The 25,994-nt window shown below is 38.4% G+C and overlaps 1 protein-coding gene across 2 annotated transcripts in view; it reads right to left on the bottom strand.

The window, feature by feature from the left end:
* Positions 1-3,749: 3,749 nt before the first annotated feature.
* The window catches only part of gpc5c (glypican 5c), a 122,266-nt gene continuing 100,021 nt past the window's right edge, over positions 3,750-25,994 (bottom strand). For both annotated transcript variants that reach the window (XM_024274056.2, XM_024274057.2), the window contains one exon: positions 3,750-6,372. In XM_024274056.2, coding sequence (XP_024129824.1) covers positions 6,200-6,372 — 173 coding nt within the window. In that variant the 3' untranslated portion in view covers positions 3,750-6,199. The remainder of the gene's footprint in view (positions 6,373-25,994) is intronic.

Genomic DNA, 25,994 nt, shown 5'->3' with positions numbered 1-25,994 from the left:
ATTGGCTGCCCAGTAGTAGTGCCTAAAGACCGGTAGGCCTAGCCCCCCTTTTATTCTAGGTTTTTGTAGGTGGACCCTTGAAATTCTGGCATTTTTGTTATTCCAGACATAAGAAAGGACAATTGAATCAAGATCTTTAAAGAAGGCCGAAGTAAGGTAAATTGGGAGATTTTGACATAAATATAGGAATCTGGGAAGAGAGATCATTTTTATAGAATTTATACGACCAATCATTGATAGTGGGAGAATTTTCCAGGTTTCAATATCTTGCTTAAGTTTAAGTACAAATTCAGCAAAATTTAATTTAAATATTAATTTAGGATTTTTAGGAATGACCAAACCAAGATAGTGTAAGTGATCGTCAACCAGCTTAAACTGAACACTTTCAAGAAAGCCTGGAGTGTATGTAGTGGATAGGGGCATGAATTCACTTTTTGACCAATTAATATTGTATCCAGATATTCCACCAAAAGAAGAAATTACATTGAGGAGGTGGGGAATTGATTCTTCTGCGTTCCGTAGGTAAATAATTACATCGTCGGCATATAAACTAATAAGGGTTTCTTGTCCTGCAACTTGAAGACCCCTTATACATGAATGTGCTCTTATTTTTGTGGCAAGGGGTTCCAATGCAATAGCAAAGAGGGCTGGGGATAGAGGACAACCTTGTTGTACTGAGCGTTGTAAAGGAAACGGAGCAGATCTATCACCATTGGTAAGAACTGAACATACTGGGTTAGCATATATTAGTTTTACCCAGGATATAAATGACTCACCCAACCCAAACCTGCGTAATGACTCAAACATATAAGGCCATTCAATCTGGTCAAAGGCTTTGTGTGCGTCTAGGGACAGAATTGCTGCCCCATCGACACCACTGTGGTCAGCATAAATTGTATTAAGGAGGCGCCTAACATTCGAAAAAGAAAGTCTGCCTGGGATGAATCCAGTTTGGTCAGGTTGAATGATAGAGGTCAGATGCTTGTTTAATCGGGTCGCTAGAATTTTAGTAATTATCTTACGGTCAAAGTTTTGTAATGCAATTGGTCTGAAACTAGCGGGATCAGTTTTGTCTCTGCCTTTCTTTAAGATAAGAGAAATGTTGGCTTCATAAAGGGTTTTTGGTAAAATATTCTCTTTTATAGAGTGATGTATCATTCTAAGACAAAGTGGAGCAAGGGTATCACAAAACTTCTTATAGAACTCAGAGCCGAAGCCATCAGGCCCGGCTGCTTTGCCTGATGGAAATGATTTTATGGCAGTGACAAGTTCCTGTAATGTAAAATCAGAATTTAGGTGATCTCTGGCAGTGTCACTCAGCTTTGGGAGAAAGAGGGAATCAAAAAAATTGTCAAGATTAGATTGTGTGACTTTATGTTTACAAGAGTAAAGGTCACAGTAAAATTCTTTGAAACAGAGATTAATATCTGCTGGGTTAGTTAGGAGAGTGCCTGTCTTGGATTTAATATTGTGAATCATTCTGGAGGCCTGAGTACCTTTGAGCTGCCGTGCCAGCAGTCTTCCAGGTTTATCTCCAAATTCAAAGTGTTTTTGTCCTAATTTTAAGAGTAAATTGCTAATCTGGCTGCTCATTATGCCATTATATTCATATTTAAGCTTCAATATTTCTTTGTAGTCATCTGATGATTTAGAAATTTGGTATGTCCTCTCCAAAATAGAGAGAGCACTTTTAATTTCTGTAAGACGCCTTTCTCTTTCTTTCTTAAGGGAAGAAGTGTATGAGATGATCTCACCGCGCATCACAACTTTCAGAGTTTCCCAAAGTGTGGAGTCTGAGACTTCACCGTTGTCATTAATTTCTATGAAGTTCTTCAGCTTGGTAGTAATGTTTTTAGTGAATCTGGTGTCGCCCAGAAGGGTTGGATCAAATCGCCAGGAATAATCCTTCTTGGGGAGTGACAGATTTAAGGATACTGTGACAGGGCTATGGTCAGAAATCAATATATTATGATATTTAGTGTTAGGAATACGAGAGATCAGGTTGGAGCTTGTGAAAAAATAGTCTATTCTACTGTAAGATTTGTGGACATTGGAGTAAAAGGAAAAATCTCTGTCTGTGGGGTGCTGAATTCTCCAAATGTCAACTAGATTTTTAGATTTTAGTAAATTATTAAGGAGTTGTACAGATGCAATTTCTGGAGGTGGGCGTGAGGACAATCTATCCAAGTAGGGATCAAGATAGCAATTCAGGTCTCCAGCAATTATAATATTTGAGTTATTGTCATCTGGTAATAAGTCAAAGACTTTTTTAAAAAAATGGGGATCATCTCTATTTGGACCGTAAATGTTCATTCTTTGACTTTTTAAAAATATATTTAAAAATCTAAGAAAAGTTCTAGTCCCTTATATAAAACTTTTTAAAACTCTCTTTTATTTCTAATCATGAGTTAAGATATAAATATGTTTTTTGTTAGTCCTCCAAAGCTGCTTTTTCTTTTCTAACTTGTAGTCATTTTACTGAATTGTGGAGAAGAGCTTGAAAATATTTTTTTAATAAAGCCAGCAACGTCAGAAGTGACATTGCAGAAGAAAATGTTTTACCCCCAATCTAACCTTTCAGTTTGAATAAACATTAAACAACACCAGAGTTAATCAAATCACGTCCTCCACACTCCTCTTCAGAACAGTGTCACATTTCTCCAAAGCACAGGCAAATTCAATTATTGATAAACACCTGCATAATTTAACAAGGGGGACAAAATTAGCATCACCATTGGCTGTAATGAAGTTTTCTTCCCCCATTTGGCTAAAAATGTATCTGCAGTATCTCCTTCCAAACTTAATAGCACAAGTGAAGTCATTAGAGAGTGAAGGTGTGGTGTTCCACGCACACAAAACCAGCCCTTGATAATGTGAACACACTTCAATACAAGTAAATTTACAGATTTACTGCCTCTTTTAGGAAAATGCTTTACTTCAAAAAGAGGAGCTTAATGAAGAAGAAAGGTCTTCCTTTAGTGCAGGTTCATCTGGTCATCTTTCATCCATAACTGTCGACTGTGTCATTTGGTGCCACCCCTATTAAAGTTTTCTGCACACCCACAGTCTTTTGCCATTGCATGATCAGATACATACATTTAACAAAAACCTCCCAAGAGCAGGTCAGCTTGAGACAGTTTGTCTTATTTGTGACTGCGTAGGTAAGATCGGTATTTACATGGAAAAGTTGTAGCCTAAATATGAAAATCTCACTGTCTTTAAAAGGCTTTATGATCATTTAAAGACGATGATTGTATGTCTTTGGTTTTCTAGCTGGCTCAAAACTGTGCAGCTGGATGGCTCCAATATTGCTTTCAGTTTTTGCTTCACCAGTAATATTAGGTTGGGGGTATGAGGCGCTGTAAGCTAGTGGATAAGTGTATAAACCATTGACTGTATATGAAAACTGGACTGAGTGACTCCTCCCTCCTCACATTCCAAATAGGAAGTACTCGCTGAACCCAAAAAGCTGAGATACCACAGACTTCTATTGAGAAAAAAATAAACTATTACTCAGTCATTGTGTTGGCCAGAAAACCATTCTTACTCTGATGCATCTTTTTAACTAATTCATGGCATTTTTGTTTTTTAATTATATTTTTACGGTAGTGCACACTGTAAAAAGTGAATGGATCAATTAACAAGTTGTGTAATTTGTTACATTTAAAAATAGTATTTCTTGTCGAAATGATTTTTTAAGTTGAGTGAGCCATCAGTTTAAAAATTTGATTTGCTGAAAACTAATTTTCTTTTTTTCAAACTCATTTTTTTTTGTTTTCTTTTCCATTTTCTGATACAAAAACAACACTAACATAGACATAACGAAAACCCACCTCTCTTCACAAAACAAGAAAGCTAATCATTTTAAATGTTACACATTACAGAACTTTTGTTAACTGACACAATGTTTCACTTTTTACAGTTCAAGTTATTCAAATGACCAAATCAGATGCCTCAATAAAAGTAGGGGGCCTCACGTCAAACGTTGGAAGCGTTTGATTGACATAGGAAGGGGTGTGGCCTTTTAACTTGCTCACTACTGATTGGAAAGAGTAGTTGGAGTAGAAACGTAGACTCAGACCAACATGGACCAATCACAGCTGGAAGCAAGACATTTACTATGGGTCACTTGCGCAGTCCAGTTCTATTATATAGTCAATGGTGGCTAAAAGTGACAAAATCATAATTAAAAGACTAATGGGAACTCTTTTACAATAGATTAAAAACCAATCGAAGTGGGACTTAAAAAAATAAAAGATGTTAATTCTGAAATATGAAAGGCTGGACACAGAAATGTGAATTTTGACAGCTTGGAACAAATGAAAACATTCTGTTTGTGCTTCCAGTTATTAGCAGATGAGTTGGGAGATGACTGCAGCTAAACAAAAAAGTTACATAACATGAACAAACAGATGTCACACCCTAACAAACACAATATGGGAGCGATGGACATGTCACTGTGCACGCTTAAGCAACATTTTCTTAACTGTATATGTGTGAACCTGTTATTTACACTCATTTGATTCAGAAAAAGACACAAAAACAGTGCAGAGCACTTTTAATAGAGCTCAGCTACACTGTATCGTACTGAAACAAAAGACACAAAATCAGAAGCAAATTCAGTAACAAATGACATAAATTATGTGCATTTTTACACATACAAAGATGTAGGAGTGAAGGTGATGAAGATTCAAGGATCTGATCATTTTGGGAGGAATTGTCTGCAGAATATAACAGAACTAGCCAAGCAGGTCATTTTAATTTATTTAAGGCAGTTAACTTTTTCAGTTTTTGTTGTTATCGTCCACCATGCATTTAATTTCATTCAGAGGATTATCTGATGCACAAAATAAAATAAAAAAAATCATGTAAACAAAGGAGTTCTATAACCAGAAGAGTCATTTTCATGCAACATAGTTTTAAAAACTGAAATTTCCAGAAAAAGTTATACAATAAATGATGAAATAATGGACTAAAACTGAAAAAGTCACAGCCACTGGAACAGTTCAACAAAACCTTTTGAACGACAGTTTATTTGCATCTGCTGCTCTGTCTCGTCATGTGGAAACCATTGACAGGGTGAAGAGAGTATCATGCCGGAAAACTATAAAACTGCAGTAAATGTACTTTGGAGGGCCTGAATTTTTAATTTGGTAACTTATAGGTTATAAGTGGTAGCCATGTGCAATTCAACAAACACATACCAGGAAGCACGACAAACATAAAACACAACAATGTGCAAACTCTTCTCTAACTTTTTCCAAAAAACATCCATTCGTTTACTGACTTTGGGTGGAAAACGTTGCATTTTATTTCTATTTGTACAGACTGATGAGCAGTGTGAACCAGCAAGTTGAGCCTGCTTATTAGCTAAGTAAAACAAAAAAATCAAATAGCTTAACCAGTTAAGAGCAGTTTTTTTTCCCCTCATACATTCCATTAAATCTTTCCACATATATACATGACTTTCATACAGTAACACACAACTCATTTATCTGCACAGTATTTTTAGACCCACAGTCAAGCCTGTGCCGAATCTGTGAACTCATTACATTCTAATCCTTGTGACGGTACACAGCCATTAGAGCATATCAAATCTGCTGTTCTGGGACAGGCACCTGGGATTGATCGACCAGTCTATCATGGATTCCTTAATCCCTAAAAAAGGAATGAGTTTAGCATTAAAATGATCTGAATTCTAATACCTGGCTGGCAAATGGTGTAATGCTGTGATGAGGTTTGTAGCTTACATAAGCAATAAAAAAAAAGAAGACATTTTTTCTGTTATTTTGTGTGTAAATTCTGCAAATGTTCTTAAGAATTTTGCCTCCTCAATCACAAAAGGTGTGTGGGTGAGTTGATCATGGAGCTCCAGGGCTCCTTCGCATACAAGTCTAGCTCCAAACAGCGTTTTGGAAGCAGTAAGTATAATTCTTTGTAGATGAGCAAGCATGCAATCAGCTTGTGCAAACAGCCCCGTTGATGATGCTGTCGATGTAGGCCACCTATCTGCAGGTTCCTAATGCTGTCCACATGGCGCCTCGTTTGACATTTCTCTCTCTTGCCTCCTTTAGCATCCGTCGGCTGATGACAGAAGTGAGAAATAAAATAGTGACATGTTTATGACTTGAGTTCCGTGCACGGGTTGGGTTCCGAGGGGGAGCGTGGATGAAAGGTGGAGGCACAGACAGGGCTGTCTTCACAAGAGCATCCACTGCAAGCCAAGTCCAGCGGAAAGCAGTGCGAAGCTGCAAGACTGAAGCCAGAAGGCAGATGGCGAGCCCCCTATCACCCTCACTGGCGGGGGCTTTGAGGGGTTTTCTTCTGGCTGTCTCCCTGTTGACTCCGTGTAAATAGATTCGCCTCCATGTGCTAGAAAAGACGAAAACAAAAATCAAAAGACAGAAACAGAGATAAATACTCTATAAAGTGTAACCGAGTTAATACTTGTCTGAGTCATTTGGCCTCATAAAAATGCAAATTAGGGGAATCATCACCATGTAATCACCATTGATGTTTGCAAGGCTTTTCACACATCAAAATGATGATGTATGGCTTTGCCTGTTCCAGTCAGAATACGTTCATATGCACATCAGTTGAAGCATAAGAATAGCTCTTTGAGTTGAATGGGTTTGGCTTCAAGTGAGATTTATAATGTTCATAAATGTACAAATAGATCCACATGGACTAGTCTCCTCTTCTCTTGTGTTCTTCTATACCTCAAGTATTTTCACTTAGAGAGGAATTTACTATAGCATTATCCATCCATCGTCTTCCGCTTATCTAAAACTGGATGCGGGGGCAGCAGTCTAAGCAAAGATGGCCAGACTTCCCTCTCCCCGGTCCCTTCCTCCAGCTCCTCTTGGGGGACCCCGAGACTTTCCTAGGCCTTATCGAGAGACGTAGTCTCTCCAGGGTGTCCTGGTTCTTCCCCAGAGCCTCTGCCCAGTCCCTGGAACACCTCCCCAGGGAGGCGTCCAGGAAGCATGTGGACAAGATACCCGAGCCTCCTCAACTGGCTCCTCCTGATATGGAGGAGAAGCGGCTCTACTCTGAGGTCTCTGCAGGTGATCTCTAAGGGAGCGCCCGGCCACCCTATGGAGGAAGCTCGTTTTGACCGCTTGTATTCGGGACCTCATTCTTTTGGTCATGACCAAAAGAACTGAGCTCATTGGGCTCTATAAAAAGTCAAATACTTTATTTTCCTGTTGCTGATATCATGAATTCTCAGTTTGCTTAAATTTTAAACTATATTTATATGATATACTCAATATATATATATACAATATATATACTCAAACTTTATTCATTTGTATAGCACCTTTCATTCAGATTGAAAACACAACGCGCTGTACATAAAAGCAAGTAAAAAGCACAAAAAAAAAGTATTAAAAAACAAACGTACACAAACAAGACATTTACTCAAAATTAACACCCTTCCCTCCCCTGGTTTGTCCCACTATCCACCCAGTTCCCCCAGTATAACAACCAAAATGAACAAAGACTGAAGAACTGCAGTTCTGATTAAACATAGAGTTGACCAGTTCTGTCCAGCAGGGTGAAAAAATGATTAAAAACCTTAGTCTCACGCACCCGTATGGTGGAGCGTAGATTGCCGTGTGTGTGGTAAGTGTATCTTGAAGTATTTGTTTGGGTGATGCTATCTTACCACCACCTAATGCCACACTAATTAGAAAGGTGCAAGTGATGGACCCACAATGACTGTGTGCTTTTTCAAGGCTGATGGGATAGCGATATTTTTTTAAGTCTGGGTGACCAATGTTTAGGTTGATATTCATTTGCAATATTAATTTAAAAAAATAAAATAAAATGGGCAACATGCTGTCATGTTTTATTTATTTTTATTTTTTTACATTTAGGAACCCTGGAGTTGATATTGTTCTTTTTTAAATCAAATTAATCAAAACAAATTCTGCACATGTAATAGATTTTGTCTTTTTTTTTGTTTTTTCCAATTCCACTATACCAGTTTTAAATAGTCAAACAAACTTGTTTATTAATGTCCAATTGTCCCTGAACTCACCACGACACGGAGTTCAGTGGTGACGGGTGTCAGAGTTAGAAGGGATGTGAGAACAATTCGGGAAATTGTTTTATTTATTTTTAAATGAAACATTTGGACTAAAGACACCAGGCACGCACATGCAACTACGGAGCATCAGTCGTTTTTTTTTTTCTCTCAGAGTGCTTTGAACTCTTATCTGCAGTAGTCAACAGTGCTTTCATAGAGGAAAAAAAAGACAGTTACGCCTGCACTCTGTGTTAATTATAACAGACAATTAAAAACTATCTTCCAAACTTAGAAAAACGTGATCCCTTTTGCATCTGAAAATTACTTACAACAGCAGGGTTTTCTACATATAAGCTTGTCTGGGTTCCTCTGCTTTAATGTGTACAAACTGGCTCACCGTATCTTCCTCTAAATTTCATCTTCCCCTGAACCTCGCTTTAAACTATTATGGCAGTTTTACGACTCTATTTTATCTCAACTCCAAAGATTTCTTGCACTCAAGGGATATATTAAATACAATTATCTAATCATTATTTCAAATTGGAAATAAATGTTTGTTGATATTCCTAGAAAGATCTTTAGCGTGCTTCTCTAACCAACAATCATTGACAAAAATGTCTTTAATAACATTTATAACCCATCCCTCATTCCACTCTTGGGTTTATGAGCATCATAGGGATGGCTCTGGAGAGGGAAGTGTGTTGTCTTGCGCCAGTGTTATGTTTTTTTTGCTGTTGTAGGAGACAATGGACAAAGACGTTATTCATCCCAAATTAGACTGCTGTTTTTGTTTAAATGGAAATGGCCTGCATCTCATCAAGATGTCAGAAAAAAAGGATTTGAATTTGCCAATTCAACACTAATGGAATATTTCTACAGACAAACCAACAGGCTCGACCAACCAATTAAGACCGATGGAAATACTGCCATTTTTTTTTTGTCATTTTCATTAAAAACTTCCATTAAGAAATATACAGATTCATTGAAAACACAAGGCAACAGTGGTTGAGTGGACTTTGGCATTGAATCCAGCAAACTGTCTTGGTGATGGATTTGTAATGAATGTTTCATTCTGGGATTTTTTGTTTTTAATATGTTAGCCTTAATTAGCTTAGCTATCATGCTAGCAACATTTTACCACTCAGACGCGGGTCCCCTTCAGTCTGGACTACGAGTTACTGTAAAGGTGGACAGAAAGTTTTGTTAAGAAACTGGCATCACTGCTCTGTGTCCCTCTCCATTTTGAAGACAGTGACTTTATTAGCTAAGCTAACCCCACTTTTGATCATAGATCCAAACCACATTTGCATTTTTCAAATTTGGGCTGTTGTGTTACCCTTTGAAAGATGTCAGATTTCAAAGAATTGTAATAAAAGTGAACATAGATGCCCAATTCTGACCTTAAGATCACGCCTTTGTGAAGATTTAACATCACATTATTTTGCTTTTTTTACTAATTAAAAAAATAAATATAGATCATCCACATTCTTAGATTTTTACAAAAACCATCTATGGTGTGTACATATCTAAATCTCCAAGGTCAAACAGGGAAGCCGCCCTGTGGTGGTAGAAAATAACTTCTTCTGTGGGACTTTAGGATTCAAACGAACAGAATGTTGATGTATCAACAGGCCATTTAAGTGATGGACAGGAAAGCTGCAGTGCTAAATGAATGTAAGAAAATGAGTAGCTGCAGGAAAAAAAAAAATCATGGATCGAAGAAGGAAGATGGAAACGATTCAGAAGGTGAAAGGCAAAAGTGGTCCCAGCAGGAACCAGAGTAGCTCATCGCTGTGGAGCTGTAAAACGGCAAAAGTGGTTCCACTTCCTGGAATCACATTTGTGAACTTTGTCTTGAAGGCAGCAATACTAGAAACATTTAATATATACAGTTCATGACCTTGAGGTTCAGTGGGGATAAGTGGCTAAGTTTTTTATATGTATTTATTATGTGTTTGTTGTTGCATCAGCAATAGAACTTCGGGATTATTATTTTGAAATTACTTGACTAATAATGACTAACATTTCACACAAATGTGATTTGACAGATTACATAAGAAATCAACACTTGAACCAGAGGGTAATTAAAAGGAAATGTATTTTCTATAATAATACGTGAGGAAATAGCCTTTGCTTTATAATTAAGGTTGTGTTTAAATCCCTAAAACTGAGGGGTAAAAGTAGGGAAAATCAGAAATACGGGGTTAGAGGTTGAAAGGCTGGAAGATGAAAACGGTTTGGCTTAAAGCACGAGGAGGAAGAGCATCCTTCATCGTTCATATCAGGACAGATGGAATCAATCACTTGAGACAACTTCAAGGCCAGCCAGCAGTGCCACATTGAGATTCCTCTCCCATTGCGACAATGTTTAGTGACACATGTTCTCCATCAGGAAAGTTCAACTCTGATCCCATTTGTGAAGTGTTTTATAATAAGTGACACCAAAAAAAAAAGAGAGAAACAGAAGCTCTGATGTGTGTGAAATATGTCAACATGCACAAAAGTGTGTTTGGCATCTGGACTGGTATAAAAGAGGTTACACTAACTTCTATTTCCTATTCAAACGGGGTCACTGAGGAAGAGGAAATGGCTCTTGTGTATCTTTGTACATCTGATTATCTAACATGCAATATGAAATGAACAGTTTGAAAACCTTGTTGACATCTGTGTTGGCTGAGTGTGTGAGAATTGGTGCACAAGTGATCTTTGCCACTAATGCCTCTCCAGATGGGTAGCTTGAGTGTGTGTGGAGGAACTTTCGTTTTCCGCCGGCCAAGAAGCAACAACAGCTGCCTCTAACAAGCCTGGCCAGAACGAGGAAGAGGTGGATCCAAGCTTTAAGCCAAGAGGACGAATTGATAGAAAACAATGAGAAGACACGGAGAGAATGATGGTAAATTACAATAATAAACAGTGCATTAAAGACAATTAACACAAATAATTGAATAAAACAAGTGAGAGGCGACTGTCCTTTCTTCATCTCCTCTGATTTTCTTTTGGTTTGCTTACTTAGCTCACTGCCAGAGTTGGCTCACAGATTAAATCCTCATGCCTATGCAAAGGAAACACACAAACTGCTTTCCCACAGTCCTCTATGTTTTCAACTGATAAGATTTTCTCTTTTCGGAGGCACCACACGGCAGAATGACAAAGCAGACGCTTCATATCACAGAGTCATGCACAAACATTTACAGTCATAAAAAAAGGCAAACAGCTTAAAGTCCCACTCCAACAAAATCTGTTTTCTCTTGTAAAATTGTTCCCAGTGGTGAATAATTATGATTAGGGAGTTTTTAGCCAAAATCAAAAAGCCTGTGTCGTTTTTTAATACAATTAGCTCAATTAATTTCCCATCAACCCTTTGTTTACACCCTCTCCCGTTAGCTTACAGCTCCTCACAAGCCCAAGCTAACATTAGCATAGCAACAACAGGAAGTAAGAAGTATCAGAGATATCCATCCAGACAGTTTTAAGCCAGATCGCTGCTCAGATGAGGAAGATGTTAATGGATATATCTCTCTGCAAGTGGATGCTTCAGAACTGTAGCAGAGAAGTTGGCCCTTGGCAGTTGCTGCGTCATAAATCGAGCATTTTCAAACCGCTGGTTTTCATCTAAAGAAAATTGTCTCTATGAACTCCGACATAGCAAGTACATGTATGATCTTGAGCAAACAACAAAAAAAGGATATTTGATAAATTTGAATGACTTCATGAATTTTCAAACCAACTATTAGACTCTTTAACCTTACAGCAGCGTGTACAAATGTGCTATCCTTAGCTGTAAAGCCCCTATTCCACTGTGTCTCTGCACTGCCTGCTGTTCACAACTGTCAGAACAACACACGGCGGAGGTTTAATTTAGGAAATACAAAGCTTTGCTGTAGATGGTCGTTGGAGGTCAGTCCCTTGATTCTTTTCTCACTCATTCTATCTGTTTCCTTCTCTTTGAACTCACGCGGCTGCCTTGACCTTGTGGCAACACTCCCCGCTAAGCGGTTGATGGCGGGCGGATGGAGGGGGGGGTTGGGGGTTGTAAAGGAGCTCATGAGTCTGGATTTTTCACAAGGCCGCTGGCTCTGCCTCATGGCGATCTTTCATTACCAGAGGTGACCTCTGACACAGTTTTCACCATCCACAAAGGCAGACACATAAATGTGAGCATGCACACAACAAGAGATTTATGCAGCTCATGATGCACACATGAACGCAGACACATGCCTTCCTGATTAGTGATAAAAATGTGAAACATTGACCTCTTTCCATATCATTTGTTCCGTTTCCACTTAAGCGATACATTTGTGAATATTCAGACGGCATTTAGTCACATAACTGTCTGTTTTATTCCCTGAAACAGAGCTGTCAATCAAACTGATTAAACCAGTGACAGCTTTTATGAGGGTGGCATTATAGATGCTCAGGTAAAGAGAAATATTTGTATTTAAAGTTATTATATCAATGCCAGCTTTGCTATCTTGACTCCAGTTGATACACACAACACAACCCAAAGGCTCACAGCAAGTCCATTGTATTGCAACAAAGGTTGTTGGTACAAACCCTGACCCGTTTGAACGTTCTGAATGACTTTCACATCAAGTTCCACTTTGAAGTCAACATTAATTAGGCAGCTTTAAACATGGAGTGATGATAAAATGATGTCAGACATTAGAGCAACTGAACACAATTAGTCCTGAATGTAAAATCTAGACAGTTATCCTTTTTTTTTTTTTATTTTTTTTTAAAAGATCAGATAAGAAACAGAAAAATGTCAATCATCATCTATACATAAACAGAAGCAGCTCAAGATTCTATCATTAAACATAAATTTGCTTATTTTTTTGCTAATAGAAAACTGTTTTACCGGTTGCTGTTTTTTTAAGTTTCTATTTTTTATTCCAGTAAAGCATAATAACCCTGATTAGGTTTATATAATTTAGCATTAGCTGATTAAGGCTCCTGTTTTGTTTGTATCCTCTTTATCTATGAATAATATAAAAAGAATGATAATGAACATTTTACACTACTCTTGTTATCTGGTCATAAATTAAATTACTGGGTCAATTTAAGCTGCTATAGATGTTTGTTATTTTACCTTGTAGCCAGAAGATTACCATCTTTAATCTTGGTAAAGATTTTGCTGGAATTAATTTCTTATATTCTTCCAGGGTTTCTGTGTTTTTTGCTTTTTACATTAAACTATTACCTATCAATGCTCACAATTGCTGCTGTAATGTCAAGACTGTGTGTGACAAATGATGGCAGTATTTTAGTCACGTTTTATAGGCGTTTTAGATTGCATCTATTGATTTGTAAATTCGTTTTGCCTTGTTCAGCATCGTTCTAAATCTAGATTAGCCAGACCAAAGAAAAAAATAAATAAAAAACTAATAGTAACTGAAGGGTCTTTGCTTAAAAAGTGCAGTTGCTTGTCTTGTTTTTAGTCAACCAAAAGGAAAAAAAGTATTTTCACTTATTCAGATCTTTGGACCGGCTTCTTGTGGATGCTCACATCCGAATCAGAGCCATAACGCTGGGCTCACGCTGCATATGATCAGGCTCCAGTGCGGACACTAGAGGGGTCTGGCTACAGCAGATGACCTGGATGCAATGTGAGCCTAGGGGTAACACTTGCCAACTCAACAGCACCTTATCTAGGAGTAGTGTGAGGTTACATCCGCTTACCAAAAAACTCAGTTGGAATTTAGTCCTTTAAATAAAAAGGCGAATCAGCTTCATACATACTGGATCTGCGGCATGTAACGCCTGGTTCACACTGGACGCAGAAGCGCCACGAAGCAGCGCAGAACGGAGGCCGCTTCCATTTTGCATCCTTGTTAACCAATGGAGTGGTTCATACCAGACGTGGAGCACCGCGGAATGTGCGCCCCGTGCAGCAGATCGTTTTGGCGTCTGGCCTATTTTGTGCACGACCCGCAAGTGATCCGTGTAAATTCAAGTTACATCAATATACATGAGAAAATCCGCGATTGACAAATGCGATCATGTCAAATATTGGTAACTGGTGGCCCCTTCACCAAGTAGAAAACGGTCACTAGTTAAACTCCTCTATTCTGTGACCCAGAACAGTGGAGCTACCCACCTCTAAATGTGTAACTGCCTCACTTCTAATAACAATTTTAAAAACTGATGTTTTCAGTAGCTTCCTGCTCAGCTAAGAAAAGTAGATAAAGAAAGCTTACCCTTGACTCTTCTTTAGCAGGTGAGGCATTTCTCTTACAAAACTCTGCAATACATTTACTGCACCATGGCCACAAGTCAAACAAATAACTCTTTAAGCCGTTTGGCTTTTTAAATTCCTATGTAAACTCAATATAACTGAGTGCTAACAGTCTTCTTTCAGACTTCTGGACACAAATAAGACTGATGGTCTTTCATTGGTGTCTATGGAGCGTTGGCATCCGGGCTCTGCTTTCAGGAGGACAGGAGAAGAATGCTAAAATTCATGGGTCATTGTGTTTCCTAAGATCCTCATGACACTGTTTTATTCAAACATTTGCTTTATCCAGCAGTCAAATAATGTTCTTTTAAGCTTTATAGCCTACCTTTGTTGATGGCCAACGATGTAAGCTTAAGAGGAGTAGAGAAAAATGTAAAGATCCTTGGAAAATTGGGTGGTTAAACTTGTGCTATCGTTAATATGTCCGTAATATTAATCTACTGAATATGTGAGGATTTGGTTTTTGTCAGATATATTGTGGGTTTTGGTCAAGTTATGATTTGAATAGCCCTTGTTCACATCAGTTTCAGGCTTGTCAAGATTCACAGCCGTCTTTGTTTCAGTTAAATACCTTAGTCTATTTAAGTGTCTGGTTTTCAGTTCTTCCTCGATAGGCCACCTTTTCGTTGCTGCCATGGGTTTTGTCGTTTTTTACGTTATTAAATGTTTTACTTTTCTGCCACCTTGCCCGGTCTCCTTAGCTTGGGTCCTCCACCACCACTTCCTTACAGAATGACCTGACCACCTTGGACCCAGCAGGAGAACTTGGCCAAGTCATGACAGATGGGCCATTCACGAGTCATGTCATGCCATGTCCATTGAATCCGTTTGAGAAGGGAATTGCTGGGGTCATCTTTCAAGCTTCCTATCCCTGTTGAGGGTCAGCGGGGCCACTCCTCATCATGTGGCTGTTCCTGAGGAGGGTTGCCAGAGCCAAGCTTCATGTTCCCTATCTTGTTCCTGTGGAGGTTCACTTGGGCTGCCCCCCTTCATGTTTCCCTTCTCTGGGGAACAGGAACCCAAACTGTGTTCTGGAGTTCCTTATTTTTTTCTGTTCCTCCAAGTCCCCTCCTCCCAGGGGTGGTACTTTTGGGCATCTGGGGTCTGTTTTTTTGGTGAGGGGTACTGTGAGGATTATGGACTTTGATGTTGTTTTTGTCAGTTTTGTTATGGGTTTTGGTCATGTTGTGAATTGTCCCTCAGTCACATCAAGTTAAGGCTTGTCAAGATTCACAGCTGTTTTCATTTCAGTTAAATACCTTAGTCTATTTAAGCGTCTGGTTTTCAGTTCTTCCTTGTCAGGTCATCTGTTCTGTCGTGCCCACTTTTCGTTGTTCCCAGGGGTTTTGTTGTGTTTCACTTTATTAAATGTTTTACTTTTCTGCCACCTTGCCCAGTCTCCTCAGTTTGGGTCCTCCACAACCACTTCCTGACAAAATACCTCTAAATATACAGAGATATTGGGAGGGTTTTTCTATATATACGATGTCTTTGCCAGTCCATATGCTAAGAAACCTCCTTAACTTAATTTTGAGTGTAACTTTGGCCTAAAACCAAACCCAATATCTTTGAAGCTACAGGTTCAAACAAAAATAACCAAAGAACTCCAACTGCCCCCAAATATGGGACAACTATTAAGGCTTATCCTCAAAGCCTAAAAAAAAAGTACACACGCAAACAACCCATAGATGTGGGTACTAGTAGGCACTTGTTGCCTTTGGGAACTATCCTTCTACTTCTCTGGAAACTTTTGTAGTGAAAGTGGGACTGTTGCAGGGCTCCAAGTTCTGGGACACCAGGGATACACATCTGAGCCTGCAGCTAACCTAGCAACCAGCATTACAGCATGGCAACCCTTGAGCAAAGATCAATGCAATGGAATCCCTGTAGACTTTTAAGCTCATTGGCCATCTTAAGATTTACACCCCTTTACATACACACATAAAAACAAACTGGCGAATGGACCCTGGGAGGACAGTGACCTCCACCAGTCGATGTGACAAATGCTAAAGATGTGGTGTGAACAGCAGAAGAAAGCAGCCTTTATCTGCAAGGGATGAGTCCTGCAGGCAGACACATCAGAAGACAGAACTCATACTACACCTGTGGGCAGTCAAACACCATATGCCTCATTTCACTGGCAGGTGTCAGGACGTCCTTGTGGATAGACAAGCATGAAGGATAAAAACATAATGCATTTTTTCGTTTTTTTTTTTGTTGTTGTTGATGCTCTCCCTCTCACTAATATAATACACTTCCACAAATTCACAGAGGGGTAAAATAACATGACATCTCATGTTACTCCATGTGGCATCCACCCTTTGAATAAAACTGATTTAAATGATGCTTGTATTTTCAGCTTCAAAGTGTTCCCTGACACCCACGTGGGAAAGACAAAAAAGGCTTTGACGTCATGAATCTTTGATTTTTGAGGAGAAAAAGATGAATACTTTGAAATGTAAGTCAGTTGCATTTCTTTCTACAGTTCATGAATTAAAACTACTTATAAATATGCAAAAAAAAGGAAAATGTCAGTGGTCCTTTCTATCTAGCGTGCTGTGGGGTGCCAGCCCCCTTCACTGCTGGGCTTAGAAGCCATTGCAACATAACGAGTGGATAAAAAACAAGGACTTTGTCACTCTCATCACTGGTCAAAGTGATATCCTTGAGTGCACTGCCTTACATGTGCTTCTTTTAGATGTGTAAAGCCTGCACAGAGACTCACCCTGCAGGCAGTCAATTAAGAAATCTGCTGATTCTTGTAAGCCCTCATTACCTGATTACTCATCGTGTGGTAATGCACCGCTGCTATGTACAACAGATAATCTCATTATGGTCTCATTATAAAGCAAAGGTTTGCATCTGTCTCGTCTAAGCTATAATTACATTCCCACCTCCTCAATGAGGAAGTTTTACTTTGCTTTCTTTCACTTGATGTCTCCCCGGCTCAACTAGAAACAAATTGGATCATACTCATTCCTGCTTATCCGAAAACTTTTACTTTTCAATATTATTGGAATGTCTGCCTTTATTTGGTCTGCAGAAGGAGTTTCAGTTTCTGCTTAGAGGCTAAAATATGAGCTTAAGACATGAGCTGAGCTGGTGAAGGAGGTAGTTATTTCGCGCACCCTCCCATCAAGTCCACATTGCATAGAAACTGAAATTATATGGTGGAATGGAAAAAAATGAAACCGGTATATAACAAAGTTCTCCCTACTAAATGTCTAGATTGCCTTTCCAATGAAGTATATTTCATTCATAAGTAAAACTTATAGTTATAATTACTGCTAATGTGGTAAACTCTATGCCCGACTCTGACCCTTTAACACCAGAGCTCCAGTGTTTATGTTCTTTGACTGTAACTTTTAAACCGTTGACATGGTTCTCCAGCAGATTCTGAAGGAGAAAAGTGATGCGAGTCACCCATTACTGTTGCTGCGATAGACTGGTCAAAGTTGTGGTAAAGTTGGAATAAAGATGTAAAGTTGCAAGGTGAGGAACAAATCTTGGGTTTGCTTGAATTTGCATTAATAGTTGCGATCGCGACATCGCAAAATCCTGGAGGGACTGACTTATTTGAAACTTTTAAATCTGAAGGAGCTGCGAGAATTTCCCTGGATGGAATCGCAGTTGAAGTGCACACAACTCCTCCATTACGCACACACTCACAGGCACACCAGCACACGCTCACAAGCACGGCCACAATCATAAACTTGCCTGCACACACTCGGGGGCACGCCTACACAGAGTCATGGGCACGCCCGCACACACTCACAGGCATGCCCGCGCATAGTCACTGGCGCACCCACACACAGTCACAGGTGCACAAGCTAACATTCACAATCGCGCCAGCACACAGTCACAGGTGTGCCCGCATACACTCACAGGCGCGCCTGCACACACTCATAGGAATGCCCGCACACCGCACACTCTCACTGGTGCGCCAAAATACAGTCACAGGTTCTCCTGCAGATACTCACAGGTGTGCCCGCATACACTCACAGGCACGCCCGCACACACTCATAGGAATGCCCGCACGCTCTCACTGGAGCGCCCGCACACAGTCACAGGTGCTCCCGCAGATACTCACAGGTGTGCCCGCATACACTCACAGGCGCGCCTGCACACACTCACATGTACGCCCGCACACTCTCACTGGCACGCCCGCACACAGTCACAGGTGCTCCTGCAGATACTCACAGATGTGCCCGCACACACTCACAGGCGCGCCTGTACACACTCACATGTAAGTCCGCACACTCTCACTGGCGCGCCAAAACACAGTCACAGGTGCGCAAGCACACATTCACATTTGCGCCCGCACACAGTCACAGGAGCTCCCGCAGACACTCACAGACATCCCCGGACACACTCACAGGCACGCACCCGCACACTCACAGGTGCGCTCGGACACATTCACAGGCGCACCTGCACACTCACAGCGAGCCTGCAGGAAGACATGTCATCTGTTCTGCATTTTTCTAAATTTAGGCACAGGCCGAGACAAACAGATTTTTTTTATTTCCTGCATCGATGAACATGTTGACGAGTTCAAATCGGTTACTTACAGGTTCACGAAGAATTGTCAACGCTGACGGTTCAGGTGTTAAAGGGTTAAAGAAAGAAAAAAGGAGAGTTCTGGAGAGTAAACTTCAAATTTAATTCACAAAATTTACAGCTTTAAATAAAAATACCAGCCTTTTACTTCTACCATAGTTTTCAGTACTGCGGTAAAATGTTTTCATGTGGCTGACACATCAGGCCACCAAAGCCCCAGCACATTGTGTCCTTCTGCCGGTTAACTTCACAGCTATCACACAAAATGCTGAAATGTGTTTTTTTTTTTTTTTTTGCTGATTTCCACTAGTAACAATTCAAACCACATCCTTTGATTTTTATAACCTGTTACTCAACCAGAGGTTCTTGGTGTTTCCTAACCAACCTCCCAGAAGTGAGCTGGAGAAGCTCAGCCATAAAGCGCTTACAGATACTGCTTAGGAAGGAAATGATGATGCCGGTTAATGGGAACCATTCTGCTCTGATGACCGCGCACCTCGGGAGCTTTCTGGCTTAATATGCTCTAAAAAGTGCAGTAAAAATCACAGATAGCGAGGGAGAAAAGTGGGCAAAGTACAGGAGAGAATAAAAGGATGGGAACACTGTCATTAAAAAAAAAAGTGTTAGAAAACACAAAATGACATGTAAAGTGCATTATGTGAACAATAGATTACGACTTTAAAGTGTAGTCGGCAAAACTATAGTGCTCTTCATCTGTGCCTGAAGATGTAATTCCCTTTTTCCCCCCACATCTTCCCCAGACCATCATGATGTCTGGCCAAAGTCAGCCTTGATCCTCTTGTTCCTCCTGCAACCCCTTTTTGCCCCAGGGAATCTTATTTCAGTCCCTTGAGTTGAAGATGAAAAGCCAAGGGAAATGGCAGTCATACTGGTAATATCCGTACTTGGGACACAGCATCTGCTGGCCAGCCAGTTTCTACTCACGCCAGTCTCAAAGGGCCCTATTTAGTCCAGAACCTTCAATGGTGAGATTTAGCCTGGCAGAGCAAACAAACCCCAAATCCCACCTACATCCTCCTAAACCTCTTCTCTCACGGTAGATTGAATCATTGGTTTGTGTGCATCTTGTTTAGAACTTTTTTGGAACTTAAGCATTTTTATTCCCTATTTTCTCTACATCAATGTATTTAGTTCCACAACTTTAAAGCTTTAAAGTTGTCATACCATGAAAAATAAACTTTTAGAGCTTTTACGTGTATTCTAATGTTCATTCCTCAATATAAACAACCCCAAAGCGGTATTTTGATCCATTCACACATTTCTGAGTAATCCTCTAACACTCATTCCATTTAGCGTTCCGAAACTTTGTGAAGAAACTTCTGGTGAGGAATCTGCACGACATATTGGGATGGATCCTGAACATATCCATGAATGGTGTAAATAGACGGGGATATTGGAAAGATGGCAGGAGAGAGGAAGTAGACTATTTCCTGGTGGGGAAAGGGACCAGATTATTTCCTGGTGGAGAAGGGAAGCAGATTATTTCCTGGGGGACAAAATGAGCAAAGAATTGGGAGAATTGGTTTAAACTAGGGATGTCCCGATCCGATCATGTGATCGGAAATCGGGGCCGATCACTTGATTTGGGACTCGATCGGAATCGGACTCCGTTGTCTGATCAGTATCGGATATTTCATTTATTCTCATTATGATCAGAGCTTTACATTTCATCTTCTCATTCTGGATAAATACTCCACTACAAGTCTGCATGTCATGAAAAGATCACAAAATGTCATCACCAGAAAACGCAGCAGAAAACGGCAGCAGCTCAAGCAGAAGGCTAACTTGTAAACAAAGCTAGCTAGAAAGCTAACTTCCGGGACCAATAACTCTTTTAAAAACGCTTTAAACTGACAGCAAGTGTCTCTATTGGTTTGTCATAACACAAACAACAACCTCTAAAGGTATTCCAACAGAAAAAGACAGCATTTTTTTTCTTTTTAATGTGAAGCTCTTCATGCTGCAGACAGACGGCTAAACAGCAGCTGCTAACTGCTACATGCTAGCGCCTTGATAGAACTGCTTAGGACCCCAGCTGTCCTTTGATATGCCTGTTTTATTTATTTGACAGAGAAATAACAGTTAAGAAAATTCACTACTGTGGTAATAAAACCGAAATTGTGATGTCTTAAGAACTTAAAAAATAAGCACATAATCTTAAAAATAACGAAATAAATACAACTAATAAATTAAAACTAATAATGAAGTATTTATGAACTATTTATGAAGACTCGTCGAATTTTATGCTAAAACAAAGTCATAATTTATTTTTAAGAATTTTAAAATGTTGCTCCATACCAGAGCAAACTAATGCCTCACTCCTTTAACAGGGCTTGTATTGATAATAATTCCCAGAATCAATTTGATTTGATTCAACAGAGCCTGCATTGATTCGATTCAGATTTTTTTTCAATTCTTTCGATCCACTCAGTTTAATTTGATTCAATTCGATTTTGAGTTTAAAACATTTACACATTTAGACACATTTGTTTGAAATACATTAATAATCTACTTCATGTTTTGAATATATTCATATTAATCTAATACAGTTCACATACTGTAATTGTTCTGCTTCTCCTGGAGGGCGTTTCAGTTTGGCCACTAGGTGGAGCTTGCACTATAGTAGTACACTATTTTTTTAAAGAAGAATAAGCAAAGTAAAACTGTGCTTTAGACCACAAATTGTTACTTAAAAAATATTTCCTTAAGAGTTTGGAAAATTCATGCCTATAACGATGTTCATTAACTCAGCAAAGTCTGTTTACGTCGACCAAGCGTTAGCATTAGCCGTCCTATGGGAAATTCCATTAAACGTGAGCATCAAGCTAGCGGACTTTAGCTTTTTGTGCTAAATCAAACTCTTTTTTTTATGGATCGATTATTGATCTATTAAGCTTAGATCAATTCACTTTGATGAATAGATTTTATCAACCCAGCTCTACTCTTTAAGGTTATTTCCTGACAATTAAAAACACAAATGCAAACAATGGTACTTTGCCTGGGTAATTGTATGTCTACTATCATAATTACTTTATTATCTTCAGTATTTGGCAACGTTTAAAAAGAACAAGTTGGTGCATATTCATAGGGGATATTTTGAGGCAATGAACACAGATTGATGAGGAGCTGCTCCTTTTCTGTGGTGCCCTTCAGACGTTACACTCTGAATAAATGTGTGTTTCTTTTAAAAAATATAAAAATGAAGTCCCTTGAGCTCAAGTTTAGGCTTCCACACAGCTGCTTCTAATAGAGTTTGGAAGGATAAGACACTTAAAGAGAAGTTTGAAATTAAATTTTGTACTTTAAGTTCACAAAACTGAGTTTCACGTAGGAATTGTATAAAAAAAGAGAGAAGGATCCCACAATAACTGTCAGATATCCTAATGGTATGCAGGTTTAACAAGTGATCTGAGGAGTGTTTGAACAAAGTGGCAAGCTAGGGCAGGAGGCTCGGGGAAGGGTTGAAGCACTGGGAGTGTCTTCATTTTCTTGATGAGCTCAAAAGTAATCCTGACAGATGGTGTTTTTTCACCAGGGGGAAATTGTACTTTCATGGTGTACAGTTCACACTTCTGTGCTCTACACCCTCCAGCTCAATCCCACGAAATGTTTAACCATGCATTTACCTCTCCTGTCTAAAATGGATCACTTCTTTACATGACGTTTTCATGACTGTGTAGATGTTGTCACATGGAAAATACAGAAAAAAATCGATATTTAAAGCAAGCGGTTTCTGTTTTGTTTGACAGTAAAGATGTTCTTATATACCTTGACGTGTTTCGTCGGCGGACCTGCAGTTTTCTTTAGAAGGATTTTGCACCCGCTGTGAAACAAACAGCTGAAGGCGACGTGCCACAGCAGGCACCAGTAGATTTTTAAAGCAAATAGGAACAAAAAAAAAAAATTTAGAATGGAAGCAGAAAAAAAACAGCCCCTTTATTGTCAATATATAAATCCAAAATAAGCATGTAAAAGAAAAAAAATCCTCCTGATTTCTAAAAAAATATATATTTTAATTTTGTTAATGTAATTTTTGACAGCATTTTCATACTTTAATAAAAAACAAAAAAATATGTTGCATTTAGAAATTACATTGAAAACTTAGACCAGACTTTGAGGTAAAACACTGCAAAAACATGCCGACAACAAATAATTAAATAATTCAAAACTTAAATGACAGTTAAAAAATAATAATTAATTTAGATTGGAAACAGAAAAAAGCCCCTTTACTTTTAAAATATAAAACCCAAAATGAGCACATGTAAAAGAATAAATCCTCCTGATTAAAAAAAAATTCTTATAATTTTGACATTTTTTCATTTAATGAAAGCCTAAAAAATGTGTTGCATTTAGAAATGATATTGAAAACTTAGACCAGAGTTTGTGCTAATACACTGCAAAAAATGCTGCCTAGAAAAAAAATAATTTATACAGTCTGACTTAATATACTTTAAAAATTGCTCTTACAAAAATAAATCCTATTTACAAAGACATATTTTCTTGAACTCCAAAACTTTCTTAATAAGATATTTTTTGTTTATTTTTCTTTTTTTTTGAACAAGGATCTTTTTACTTTCTTGAAATTGATTTTTTGCAGTGTCGTTCCTAATTTTCAATATATTTTTGTCTTTTTTATGAACATTTATTTACTAAGTATGGTGTCTAAATCCACCTTAAGCGATTATTCCAGATTAGTGGCTGGAAGTGTTCACAATCCCCGGCTTTTTTTAAACACTATTATTTTTGACAGCACTTTTTTCGTAATGGAAAATCTCTTTTTTGGCAGTTTTTCACAACATTATTAGCTATTCTGAGTTGTTTTTGCTTAAGAGTCTCATCTTACCTGCCTAATGTGTTAGCAGACAAATTCTAAGTATTGTATGAAGCTAATCCTCTGACAAAGATTTGGTTTTTCTAGCTATTTTTCTGCCCAATCAGAGAGAAAAACAAACAAACAGAAAAACCTTTTAGTCTCAGGCAAAACCATTTTCTTTATTCAGGGGCATATGAGTTTCTATTTTTCTAATACGTGGACATTTGAAAGCTCTCTTTATTTAAATGGCAAAAAATAGGTCTGATGTGCTGGGAGTATTTTTAAAGACTGGTGCCTTAATGATTCATCCAGGAAAAATTGTCTTCTTTGGTCGGAACAGTATTAGTATTGTCAAACCAATGCAGTTATTAAGCCGTGGTCATGTTTAAAAAATGTACCACAGCGGAGTCTCTCATAGCCTCAAGGGAGAGCAATACTTTGCTTTGATAAAAATTCACAGATTTCTTCTTCAGTTTGTGGGAGTCCAGAACATGACCGAGCCCTGTTTGGTTGGCACACAGAAAACACTTGCATGTCTCCAGGCTGAAGGAGTCAGATCTGAACCAAGATCAAACAGGCTTTGCATCATCCAAACAGACGGGATTTTCTTTGACTTGTGGAGCACACAGAGTTTTTCTGTTCTCAAAACATAAATGAATAAAATAATACTAATGGTCTTTTCTTGCAGGTGGGAAGCACAGGTTTTAGTCAAAAACCTTTGCTATGTACCATCTTTGCCAAAACACATCTATAGCCAAAACTCATCACACAGGTACACATCCACTCTAAATTGACTTTTTGAGAGAAAAAAATAAGTAAAAGTACCACAAAAACATACATTTAAAGAAATATGTTTCTGAAAAAATGTCATTGCATTTAAAGCAAAGGCTTTAGTTTTCAGTCTGTTAGATTTGCAGCATTTCTAGCATATAGGCATGAAGGCAGAGAAAGTGAGTCTGTTTTCTGCCAATTACTGCTATTGATTAGCTAGGTAATGAGGTTTACTTTAGCAAACAGAAAGCAACCATGCCCCTTTTCTTGTGGATGTTGGGAGCTTGCCAAAGTTCAGAATGGGCAAACAAGTACACTCAGTGATGGGAGATAAAACTGTCTCCTGCATGCCCCTGCAATATGAAACCCATTTTATACGCCAAGAACCAAATGATGCAATTATATTTATTTTTTACATTTAATCACAATTGATGCTAGTAGAGTCTTAAGAGTGTAGAAATGGATTGTCTGCTTTTGAAGCTGCCTTTAAAAGTATGTGTAAAGATCTCAAATCAGAATTATTTCGTTTCTAAATTTGATTATAGTGGAAAGGTCTTTAATGCTTTGTTTTCTAATCTTGATTATTACAAATGGTAAGTAGTGTATACTTCTATGGCGCTTTTCTACCTTCCTTGAAGTCCCAAAGCGCGTTCATATAAGTTCACGAATTCAGAATGTATGACCCACTTTAATTATTTTACTTTGAAAGGCAGTGTTGAACTAGATATATGGCATTACCTGCGATAATACTAGTGTGAATGCTGTAAGATGAATGCGATAGCTGAAGATGCTAGAGCTGATAGCTAGCTAAAAATGCTGAAGCTGATAGCTGACAATCCTGAAGCCAAAAGCTTGCGACAATATTACCTTAAAGACTAATTAGCCTAAAAAAGTGGAAAAATGTCTAATATTGCCAAAACAGCTAGCACAATGCTAATATATTAGCTGTTATCCAATAAAAAACTGAAAAAATGTCTAATTTTGCCAAAACACCCAGCATAATGCTAATAGATTACCTATAATCCAAATTATTCAATAAAAAAAATGGAAAAATGTCTAATATTGCCAAAATAGCTAGCATAAAGTTAAAATATTAGCTACCAACAAATAAGCCTAAAAAACTGGAAAAATGTCTAATTTTGCCAAAACAGCTGGCATAATGCTAAAATATTAGATATAATCCAAATTATCCAATGAAAAACGGTAAAAATGTATAATATCGCCAAAATAGCTAGCATAGAGCTACAATATTAGCTAACTCCAAATTAGCCTTAAAAAACTGGAAAAATGTCTAATATTGTCAAAACAGCTTGCATAATGCTAAAATATTAGCTTACTCCAAATTGGCCTAAAAACTGGAAAAATGTCTAATTTTGCCAAAACAACTAGTACAATGCTAAATTATTAGATATAATCCAAATTATCCACTAAAAAAACTGGAAAAATGTATAATATCCCTTAAATAGCTAGCATAAAGCTACAATATTAGCTAACTCCAAATTAGCCTTAAAAAACTGGAAAACATGTCTAATATTGCCAAAACAGCTAGCATAATGCTAAAATAT

The sequence above is a fragment of the Oryzias melastigma genome, linkage group LG17 (assembly GCF_002922805.2).
Source record: "Oryzias melastigma strain HK-1 linkage group LG17, ASM292280v2, whole genome shotgun sequence".
In the NCBI taxonomy this organism is placed as follows: Eukaryota; Metazoa; Chordata; class Actinopteri; order Beloniformes; family Adrianichthyidae; genus Oryzias; species Oryzias melastigma.
The sequence above is the reverse complement of the archived record's forward strand: the minus strand, read 5'-3'. Positions and strand labels throughout refer to the sequence as shown.